At 32.6% G+C, this 12,125-nt stretch overlaps 4 protein-coding genes across 4 annotated transcripts; 2 read left to right on the top strand and 2 right to left on the bottom strand.

Annotated features, from left to right (window-relative positions):
* Positions 1-860: 860 nt before the first annotated feature.
* APE4 (aspartyl aminopeptidase) lies at positions 861-2,336 on the top strand (the record flags this gene model as incomplete). The annotated part of the gene is made up of 1 exon (XM_003686767.1): positions 861-2,336. One exon carries the CDS (start codon positions 861-863, stop codon positions 2,334-2,336), a length of 1,476 nt encoding a protein of 491 aa, XP_003686815.1.
* A 317-nt stretch (positions 2,337-2,653) lies between these two features.
* Positions 2,654-7,033, bottom strand: RPO31 (DNA-directed RNA polymerase III core subunit RPO31; the record flags this gene model as incomplete). Its single annotated transcript, XM_003686768.1, has 1 exon — positions 2,654-7,033. One exon carries the CDS (start codon positions 7,031-7,033, stop codon positions 2,654-2,656), a length of 4,380 nt encoding a protein of 1,459 aa, XP_003686816.1.
* Positions 7,034-8,597: 1,564 nt separating this feature from the next.
* Positions 8,598-9,902, top strand: RPT5 (proteasome regulatory particle base subunit RPT5; the record flags this gene model as incomplete). Its single annotated transcript, XM_003686769.1, has 1 exon — positions 8,598-9,902. One exon carries the CDS (start codon positions 8,598-8,600, stop codon positions 9,900-9,902), a length of 1,305 nt encoding a protein of 434 aa, XP_003686817.1.
* Positions 9,903-10,112: 210 nt separating this feature from the next.
* Positions 10,113-11,981, bottom strand: ESF1 (pre-rRNA-processing protein ESF1; the record flags this gene model as incomplete). Its single annotated transcript, XM_003686770.1, has 1 exon — positions 10,113-11,981. The coding sequence occupies one exon, from the start codon at positions 11,979-11,981 to the stop codon at positions 10,113-10,115; it is 1,869 nt and encodes a 622-aa protein (XP_003686818.1).
* Between the last annotated feature and the right edge of the window lie 144 nt (positions 11,982-12,125).

The raw sequence follows: 12,125 nt of genomic DNA on the forward strand, positions 1-12,125 counted from the left end.
AGTTATTCCAGTATTATATATATATATATATATGTATGTATGTGAGTGTCATTCATAACGTGTAATTCGAGTTATTTCATCTAATGTGTATGTTTTCAGAATGACCTTGTCACCCAGTGTATACGTTCCGCAAATGCCAAACAAGCTTTAATACTGCTCGGCAATCAAATTAATACCTGGTATGTGCCTAGGCCAGTTCTATCTTCTGTAATACTAAGAAAGTGATATTCTTAACAGTTGAGATGTGGCTAACAGTACTGTACTCTCTGTCTGAATTTTCTGTACTGATCCATTTTATTTCTGAAAATTGAAAACATTAGTGTAATATAACTAACTAAGAAATGAAGACATTTTTTAACTTCAATGATTCGTTAAAACTACTACTTTCTCTTCATTCAAATGAGACTATATCAATTGTGGCAGACTATTTCTCTATTCCCATCCGAGTTGTCTCAGGGACCTTCTTAGCTGAAAGTAATGTTCAGGGAGTTTTTATCTGTTTTGCATTACTTTCTCAATTATTGTATTTGATACCAGGATACAAGTAGTCAGATGAGTCTATATTAGAGTAAGTCCCCTGCAGACTCTTATCGCAATGGTCTCATCAACAAGAAATTTTAATAATATTCATCGAAATTAGTGACACTTTTATAATTCGGACATCTTATAATCTACAGTAATCTTCAAATTTCAAAATTATCAGTTGATGAAAAAAATACTTGCAACCATTAAGGTGAATAAATGTTTATGAATGTAATATATATGTGCAATAGTAGCAATTATTTCTCTGTAAAGTCAATTCTTACTAACTTGAATTTTTCAGTAGATATAAGAAACATTACGTGCATATCTCCATATATATGTTAAAGCTACATCTAAGAAAAATGTCATCTTCATCATCCCAAAACTATGCTCAAGACTTTGTGAACTTTTTAAACGCTTCACCAACTCCATATCATGCAGTTCATAATATGAAAGCCCACTTATTGAAATATAACTTCAAAGAATTGAAAGAAACTGAAGCATGGGAGTTTGGGAACCAAATTCAACCAAAGGGTAAATATTTTGTGACAAGAAATAACTCATCGATCATTGCCTTTGTTATAGGAAATAAATGGACTGCTGGCAATCCAATTGCCATCACTGGTGCACATACCGATTCTCCAGTTTTAAGAATCAAGCCAATTTCAAATAAGGTTAAGGAGAAATTCCAACAAATTGGTGTCGAGGTTTACGGCGGTGGTATCTGGCATTCATGGTTCGATTCAGACCTTTCCATTGCTGGTAGAGTTATGTGTAAAGATGAAAAGTCTGGCAAAATAGTATCTCGATTGGTAGATCTTAAGAAACCTCTTTTGAAAATTCCAACTTTAGCGATTCATTTAGACAGAACAGTCAATGAACGTTTTGAATTTAACAAAGAAGCCCAATTATTACCAATTGCTGGTTTAGTTAATGAAAGTAAAGGGAAAAAGACAGGATGTTGCGGTAATGAAGACTCAGAATTATCCGACACCCAATTTTCTTCCATAAAATCGATTATTGAAAGACATCATGAGGACTTGTTGGAATTAATTGTCAAAGAAGTATCACTACCTTCAATCAACTCGATTGAAGATTTTGAATTGATTCTTTACGACAATAAACCTTCCTGTTTGGGTGGTTTGCACCAGGAATTTATTTTCTCTGGTAGATTAGACAATTTAACCTCGTGTTTTACTTCCATGCATGGTTTATCTGAAGCAGCGGATGTAGATCTAGAAAATGAAACAGGTATTCGTTTAATGTCTTGTTTTGATCATGAAGAAATTGGTTCATCTACCGCTCAAGGTGCTGATTCAAATTTTTTACCAAATATTTTGGAGAGACTAACTTTATCTAATGCTGAAGGTTATGTGAAATCCCTATTATTAGAATCCTCAGCTAAATCATTCTTTTTATCTTCAGATGTTGCACATGGTGTTCATCCAAATTACGCATCCAAATCTGAAGAAGATCATAAGCCAGAACTAGGTGCAGGTCCTGTTATAAAAATTAACGCCAATCAACGTTACATGACTAATTCACCTGGTTTAGTATTGATTAAACAAATTGCTGACAAGGCTAAAGTCCCCCTACAGTTATTTGTGGTCAAAAATGATTCCCCATGTGGTTCAACCATTGGTCCAATCTTAGCATCTAAAACTGGTATAAGAACACTAGATTTAGGAAACGCTATTTTAAGTATGCACTCGATTAGAGAAACTGGTGCCGCTAGAGATATTGCTTCTCAAATTGGTTTATTTAAGCAATATTTTGCTACTTATTCTAAAACTTATGATGATATTGTTGTTTGATAAAAATATATATATACTTCGATTTATATGTAGTTAGTTACTATTAAAATAAAAACTTTTTACACTAAAAATGCTGGAAATTATGATTAGTTGTCTGACGAAGACCTTGGAAATTTTAATTAAATAATAATTTCCAAATTTAAGTTTTGGGTTAAAAATACTAATTACTAGAATAAAAAAAATAGTTAACTCAAAAATAATTCATCTATGATATTTTATATATATTTAAATCGTAATATATAAGATATAAAAAATTTATTTTATAAATGCAGTATATTAGGAATGGTGTTACATTTCCATTGAAGTTCGTTTGAAAATCAATTTAATTTATTATGGTCATTTGAGCTAACCAAGCTCTCAAATAAAGTTCTTTTTGGTTTAACTTGTTCTGGAGAAACAACAGTGTGTTTCACAACGTTAAATGAACCTGTACCAATTGACATTGTTTGGCCCAAAATAATACATTCAGAGACACCTTTTACTTCATCTTTCTTCATGTAGAATGCAGCATCAAATAAATGATCGGTAGTCTTTTCAAACGAAGCCAATTGTAGTACAGAGTCTCTCATTTTACTTAAACCAAATCTCGTAATACCTAACACTTCACCTTTAAATGTCATCACATCGCCTAATAATTGAATATGACGAGGGTCAACACTCATACCGTGATTACTCATAGTATAGTCAATTTCTCCCACAATACTGGATCTAGCTGCCTCTATACCAAGGACATTGAAAATTTCCAAAATATGATTGGTTGACGTTTTAGTACCAATAACACCATCAGTACACATAACATCTCTTAAACCATAACCTTCAACCAGCAATTCAGTTTTACTATCATCCTTGATATTAATAACCGCTCTTGATATGTCTGCTAAACCTTTAACAACAACATCAGGTAAAGCTCTACGTAATGTTTGCATCTTATAAAATACAGTATTTTCTGAAGATTCCTTTAATGATGTCGAAATTGATTTGGAAGCTTCTTCAAACACATCGATTGCAATTTTATCATTACCCACAATATGTATATTAGAGCTATCGATTTTTAATTTCGGAGCCTTTGAAATTGCAATTGCAATATCCTCTATTGTTAATTCCAATTGAAGCTTCTCAATTGTAGACAAATCAATTTTAATTCTAATAAATGTTCTATTATCTCTATAAACATCCTCAATATAGTATGCAACGTCTGATAGTAATGTCTTTTCAATTCTACCTTTAACAACTCTTGCGGCTCTTCTATCAGAGTCGTTAACAAGAACAGCCTTGATAATTGGGGTTGAAATTGTTTTAGAGGCATTAATAATTTCCTTAATACGAGGAACACCTAATGTCACATTCATAGAAGCAACACCTGCAAAATGGAAAGTCTTCAAAGTCATTTGGGTACCTGGTTCACCAATAGATTGTGCACCAATTGCACCAACTGCCGTACCAGGTTCGACCTTGGCTCTATGATATTTGGAAATTGCTATTTCCAAAAATTTCTTGACATTTGCCTCTGAAATTTTACATAGTTTATCCACAACCTCTCTAACATTAGAAGGTATATTTTCATCGAAATCTATATGCTGCAATTCTTCTGCTGGTTCAGAAATTAATTCTTTTAGAGATCTAGCCTTTCTAATTTTTGCTAATTGTTCAGCCTTTTCCACCATATATTCTCTAATTGAAGCATAAAAATCTCTTTTAGCATCTAGTTGATCAACATATTCATCCTTATGATAATCCTTTTTGGATAAAGGTTTTCCTACATTGTTATATCTGACCAGTGCATTTTCAAGTGGTTGGAGTATTAGATTAGTTTGCTTTATAATTTGATATGGTAATAATCCCTTGGCATTAAAATCAAATGTAATGTTACTTGCATGATCCCATGTTCTCTTAAAGTTGACTGGCTTAGCATTACCTTCCATATCCAATGGATCTAAACCATCACCACCGTAAGTAAACTGAACTATACCATTGGATGATGTTCTGATTGTATTATCGTATTGACAGGATAAGTCTTCTAATGATTTCATTAATCTACGAGACATATAACCTGTTTCTGCAGTTTTAACTGCAGTATCGACTAAACCTTCACGACCAGAAATTGCGTGAAATAAAAATTCTGGCGGAGTTAAACCAGTAAAAAATGAGTTTCTGACAAAACCTTTTGATTGAGGAGTTTTAGAGTTCTTTTCAAAATGTGGTAATGAACGATCTTGGAAACCATCCGGAACACGATTACCAGAAATAATTTGTTGACCTACAACAGCTACCATTTGAGAAACATTCAAATTAGAACCTTTTGAACCACATGTTGCCATGATCAAAGGAGCGTTTAGATTATCCAATTCATTGATACAAACGTCACCAACTTCTTCTCTAACTTTTGATAACAAACCACCAATTTTAGCTTCTAGAGTCTGTTCTTCGTTACAACCGGGTTGGGTTTCTAACTCACCCTTATTATATTGAATAATTAATTCGTCACACTTTTTGTAAGCAATTTCAACTAGATCTTCTTTTTTCAATTTTAATTCTTCACCAGGAGTGACGTCACTGATACCAATAGAGAAACCTCTATTACCCAAATAACGAGCACATAATTTTGCCATTCTATTCATTGCATTGGCTGACTCTTGAGGACCGTAATCTCTTAAAATTGTATAGAATACCGAGTGTTTTTTACCATCACCTAACACAGATTTATCCATTACACCAGATAATATTTCAGAACCTCTAATAATAACATAACCATCGTTAGGGGACATTTCACTGGGCCATGATTTATTCTGAGGCGGAATATAAACTTTATTTTTAGCATCCAGGTTAATAACAACTGGTGATTCCTTGTTCGGTTTAATCAATAAAGAAAATATTTGTTTACCTGTCCATAGACATTGAGGTTTAAATATAGCCGGAGGTGGTATATCAAACTTTAAATTGGCATCAGACATCATAGAAAGTAGTTGTGTTAATGTAGCTCTATCGAAAAATGAATCTTTATGAGAAATTAGATAAGAACCAGTGATAAAATCTTGCGTTGCGGCAATAATAGGCTCACCAGATTTTGGAGTTAGTAGGTTATTCTTAACACCCATTAAATTAATTGCTTCGGCTCTTGCTTCTTCTGTTTGTTGGTAACATAGCAAATTCATTTCATCACCATCAAAATCTGCGTTGTATGGTGTACAAACACATTCATTTAACCTGAAAGTTCTCCAAGGACGAATTTTAGCAAAATGTGATAAAATAGATAACCTATGCAATGAAGGTTGACGATTAAATAACACGATATCACCATCTTCTAAATGTCTCTCAACGATGTCACCAATACGAAGCTGTTTAGCTAATTTATCTCTATTACCGTATCTTAAATTTCTTCTTGCTTCCTCGTTAGATTTTAACAAATAATTTGCACCTGGATGAACATTAGGACCGTTCATAACCAGTTTTTGTAATTTTGTTTTATTATAACGAGTAACCTTTTCTGGATATGTAAGCACTTTAGCAACAAGTTCTGGGACTGCAACTTCATCGATTGATAGATTTGGATCTGGTGAAATGACTGTTCTACCAGAGAAATCTACACGCTTACCTGACAAGTTACCTCTAAATCTACCTTGTTTACCTTTCAAACGTTGACAGAAACCCCTTATAGGTTTTGCCTTAGTTCCACCATTAGAACCTGGCATAACTAATAAATTCACTGAATCTGAGTTTATATACATAGCAACAGACAATTGTAAGTAGTCCCAATGCTCCATCATATTGTTAATTGAAATACCTTTTTCTAGACCAGCTTTTATTAAAGACGAAGTCCACACAATTTCTGTCAATTTTACAGTTAAATCATCTTCATTGGATGCAGAAGAATCTTGCATCATAACTGATGGTCTAATACAGACCGGTGGTGCCGGTAAATATCTCCAGATATATGTTTCTGGTCTACCAGATGCTACTGTAGAATCTATACCTAATAATTCACAATCTTCATTTTTGATCTGTTTAAATAAATTTAAAGTTTTCAATGGATTTAAATCATCTGTACATCTTTTAATAAACTTTTCTAATTCTGGGTTATTGGTCAATACTTGGTTCCAATCGCCAATCCACTTATCCTTTTCTGGTACATTTTTTTTACCTACCCAACGGAATGTATCATGTATAATTTTTAAAGATGCAGAACCAGAACCAGTAGCAGCTCTCTTCACTACACCATTTAAGTCACCACATTCTAAACATCTTCTTTGTTTTTTACATTGGTCTAAAATTTTCTTTAAAATGCTCATTCTCTTTAGATTATCAATATCAGGTTTACGCAATTCATGTAAAAAATGTCTTTTATCCGTATCATTTAGTAATATAGCAGAACAACTTTTACAAACACCTTGTAAGATTTGAATGGTAGCTTTGAAGTAACCCACATGAAATACTGGCAATGACAATTTGATATGACCAAAATGACCATGACAGGATGCTAGATTACCATGACAGGTACTACATTCTAAAGTAGAGGATGAAACACCCATCTTTGGATCTAAAGCACCGCCTTCTATTGGAGCACGACCATTTTCTAAATCAAACAAATCACGAGTGGATATTTCGACTTCAGATTGGGCAATGATATCAGATGTACTTAAGGCACTGAACTCTAAACCACTGATCCTTTTAGGAGTTTCACTAATGACAACTTCCTTCATTGCGAACTTTAATATTGTTTTGAAATAATAGAAACAACTAGATAAATGAGTATGAATCTATTAAGACAAAAATAATATTTACACCACAATAACAGAAGCGAATCAAGAATTGATGAATTCTTCTTTTAAGTCTTATTGTATGAACACCTAAATTTCAAATCAGCACCTCTATAACTTAATCGATAACAATCATATAGATCAATCAACTGAATTATAATTAATAACCAAATGTATTGCTCTTTTTTTTTTTCAATTGATTAAAATTTTGTAATAGAATGTAAAAAGAATAATCAAAAATCTATCAGCATCTCATCAGTTCTATTACAACAGAAAATGGAAATATTTGAAATCAAAAAAAAAAATATTGAAAAAAAAAAATCGATGCGGTTCAATAAGTTACCCGCATAACGGCATATCTAATAACCCTGAACATATTAATTATGGCTACTCGGTTACTGAATATACCATAACATTTAACATATATTAGAAATGAATTAACTTCTCCACTCAAATAAGCTATGGGAACAACTTGTATACGTTATTCTTTCATTCGAGAGAATATGATATATGGGATGTAATTACTGCCCATGAGTTACTATTGTCTTTTGAGATTCTAGTCAACATGTCTCAAATTTCTGCACTATATCGCCAGAGAAATGGAAAGACAGCTCGTGGAAAATGATAGCGGCAAAGACGAATCTTCACAATAGCAACTAGAGATGTTACTTGCACTGGTGAACAATATCGCAATGACAATTCATAAAAAGACAGTATACTCTAGCTATCTTAAAGCAGTATAGGCAGGCTAACTTTCATTAATCCACTGTCTACCCAGGATATAGCACTTGATCTATTTGCAATAAAATAGTCAGCTACAGCCTTTAATAATGACTGTAATAAAATGACCATGTCTGCATGTTACAATCGACTGGAGTTCCAAAATTTAATTAAATAATAATTATTGAAAAGAAACAATATAAGATGCACCACGTATTTTATACTCACAAACATTTTAGCCGCCAGAATTACCCAAACAGTACTCCATCAACTACGACAACAACCATTTCGCTCTTGTATCATTGAAACGTGAATTATGCATTCATAAACATCTTAGTGTTTGGTATACTTATATTTGTAACTCCTACTAAATATAATTGCTCTCCTTTTCACTTTTATATGGTTATAAATGATTAGCATTATGCAAGTCAGTAATCAGATGAACCTTTGTTATTAACCGCGGAATCATTCTAAGCGGAAATATAACCCGGCTTTGCAAAACAACTTTAAATTTGGTGTAAAATGAGTTTTCGGTGGCGCTAGAATTAACGTTTTTTGTATATATAATTAATAAAAAATGAAGGTTTAACTTATAACTTATAAAAGATACACATATGGCAGATAAAGAAGACCAGTAAATGAATTAACTCCTATTTTAATAATAACTTTTTATTGAAATTAGACAGTATAGTAAAATAATTGCGTGTTTTTGCTTTGATTTTCTTTGAAGGAGAAACATTGGCGTGTCTATAGATATAAGCGAGCAGACAAGTAATAGAGATTTAACATGGCAACATTAGAGGAATTAGAGGCTCAAACAGTTCCTGGTGACAATGAGTTAGATCAGGAAATCTTAAATTTATCAACTCAAGAACTTTCTACCAGAACCAAGTTAATGGATAATGAAATTAGAATTTTTAGATCGGAACTACAAAGACTTTCACACGAGAGTAATGTTATGCAAGAAAAAGTTAAGGATAATAAAGAAAAAATTAAGAACAACAAACAATTGCCATATCTAGTTGCCAATGTCGTGGAAATTATGGATATGAATGAAATTGAAGATCAAGAAAATAGCGAGTCTAAAACTCAAGGGGGTAACGTCAATTTAGACAACACTTCAAAGGGTAAAGCAGCCGTGGTGAAAACATCTTCAAGACAAACTGTATTCTTGCCTTTAGTTGGTTTAGTTGATCCAAAAAATTTAAAGCCGAACGATTTAGTTGGTGTTAATAAGGATTCTTACTTGATTTTAGATACTTTACCTTCTGAATTCGATTCAAGAGTCAAAGCAATGGAAGTTGATGAAAAACCTACTGAAACTTATAGTGATGTTGGTGGTTTAGATAAACAAATTGAAGAATTAGTTGAAGCCATTGTGTTGCCAATGAAGAGGGCAGACAAATTTAAGGAGCTGGGTATTAAAGCTCCAAAGGGTGCTTTGATGTATGGTCCTCCAGGTACTGGTAAGACTCTTCTTGCAAGAGCTTGCGCCGCTCAAACTAATGCCACTTTCTTAAAATTAGCTGCTCCTCAATTAGTACAAATGTTTATTGGTGAAGGTGCAAAGCTAGTTCGTGATGCATTTGCTTTAGCAAAAGAAAAAGCTCCAACTATTATTTTCATAGATGAATTGGATGCAATTGGTACAAAGAGATTTGACTCAGAAAAATCAGGTGACAGAGAAGTACAGAGAACCATGTTGGAATTATTAAATCAATTGGATGGTTTTGGATCAGATGATCGTGTAAAGGTGTTAGCTGCAACAAATAGAGTTGATGTACTGGACCCTGCATTATTAAGATCTGGTAGATTAGATAGAAAGATTGAATTCCCATTACCAACGGAAGAATCAAGAGCTCAAATTTTGCAAATTCATTCCAGAAAAATGACTACCGATGATGATATAAATTGGTCAGAATTAGCAAGATCTACAGATGAATTCAACGGTGCTCAATTGAAAGCTGTAGCTGTTGAAGCTGGTATGATAGCTTTAAGAAATGGGCAATCTTCAGTAAAACACGAAGATTTCGTTGAAGCAATTTCAGAAGTTCAAGCAAGAAAATCAAAATCTGTTTCATTCTATGCATAAACTAATATATATATAGATATATATTAAAATTATAATCTCATTAATAGTATATAAAATTAAGAAATAAAATATTAATTATTACAATCTCAGTTCTACAAACTAATCATATATCAACGAAGCTGTCTATAAAATTATTATTATGGCGATGCTATTTATTTCGATAACACTAATGCTAATTTAATAATATAAAAAATTACAAACTATTCAAAACTAACGTTTAGATTTCTTGTTCTTGTTCTTTAATTTATTGACAATATTTGAAATGTCTTTTTGGCTTCCGTCTGATGGTGAGATTTTTCTCTTTTCACTTCTATTGGCTTTTTTCATAGTGGAACGCTTCGATCTTTCCTTCAATATTTCCTTCATTGCTGCAGTTTCCTTATACTCTGATTGAGTTGGATCAATGGCAAAATCATGATCTTCAAACATTTCGTTGAATCTAGGATCATTTAAGTCTGCCTTAAAGTTATCCTCAACAATTTTTTCCTTATTTTGGAACTTAGATTTCTTCGTTTTTTCTTTTTCGGATCTCAAAATTTCCTTCATATTGAAATGTGCCTTCTTATTTATGGTGCTAGTTCCATTTATTTCATCCTCATCCATCATTAACAATTCTAATTCAGCCTTTGCATTCTTATCTGATTCAGTATCTTCCGATTTCTTTGACCTTTCAGTCTTCAATGACTTTAACTTCTCTCTCTTTTCTTGTTCTGAATTTTGCTTTATTTCCTTTAATTTTTGTTTTCTAGCCTTACGACGTTCCTTTTCTTTACGTCTAACCTTTTCGATTGTCGTTTCTTCATTTTCCTCTTCTTTATCATTGTTATCATTTTCAGCTAGACCTGGTGTAAATGTAATTTCCATATCAACTTCACCATCCTCGTTGTCAGATTTGTTATCCATGATTGACTTGTCACCAATTTTCATTGATAGACCAACTAAGGATTTCAGTTTATTTTTTACTTCTTCATTTTCTCCTTCAGATTCTTCACTGTCAGAAGCTAAATATGCTTTAAAATCCATTTCATCAATTTCTTTTTGAGTAAAGGCTCTCTTAGCTATTTCAACTCTATCAGCTGGAGTTTCATCCCACGTTAATTTTACGTTCGAATGTTGTAATGCATCAGTTGTGAAATTCAATGGTGTATAATTTTTAGGAAGTTCTGTACATTCATCATAAGGTTGATCTTCAAAGTCCATACCATCCGGGACATAACGCAAATCAAAAACATTTGCAGTCGATTCATATTCAGTACCATCACAGTTGTTGTAAATAGCTTCAGCAGTGGATATGTTATTACAGAAAACTACTGCATAGTAGTATCTTAATCTATCCAATTGGTATTGACGTAACGATTTTGAGTCTACCTCTTTATCAACATCACCTTCTTCATATAAATCGTTGATATCGACGTCTGAATCATCATTAAATTCTGCATTACTTTTCTTCGAATTTTTCTTCTTCTTTTTTTGGAACAATTCTTTTGGAGGACCTTCAAGTTCTTCTCTTTCCATTCGCTGCTTACCGAATTCACTTGGGAAAATAGCGATTCTCTCAATTTTACCACCTTTTGGAACAAAACTAGAAAATGTTACTAACAAATCAGTAGCTTTGACATGATCCCAATCCAAATTGACAACAGCAATAGTCTTTGAAGAATCACCAGATTCTGGCTTAGTTTCTTCAATTTCAGCTTCTGATTCACCTTCACTTTCTAAGTCTTCGTCTTCAGAATCTTCAGATTCAGATGACGTATAATCATCTAAGGAACTTTGGTAATCACTTGGAACTTCCCCACGAGCCCTGTCAATGAGTGGTTTCACTGCAATTTCTTCACCTTTACCATCTTCTTCCTTTTCAAAATACTTATCGAAATCTTTGGCCTCCTGATTATTCAAATTTGAAATTTTTCTACCATATTTATCAACTCTAGCTTTACGATTTACTTCTAAATCAGACTTACTGAATCTAGAGTCCAATTTAATCTTTAAATTCTTTTTTCTGGCATTTTTAAACTTTGGATCGTTAAAGACACCTGAGAATCTTTCATCAGTATTGACTGGTTTATCAGATGACATCTTGAAATGATAATTCAATTATGTTTTCTTTCAATTATTCGTATGGTTTTTTGTTGCAAACAATAAGCTACACAGTTATAAATAAATGAATATACTGTGTAAAAATACAGTATTGAGGGTTTAAGTGCTTCTATTAATTTAAGA

Source organism: Tetrapisispora phaffii, chromosome 8, assembly GCF_000236905.1.
Source record: "Tetrapisispora phaffii CBS 4417 chromosome 8, complete genome".
In the NCBI taxonomy this organism is placed as follows: domain Eukaryota; kingdom Fungi; phylum Ascomycota; class Saccharomycetes; order Saccharomycetales; family Saccharomycetaceae; genus Tetrapisispora; species Tetrapisispora phaffii.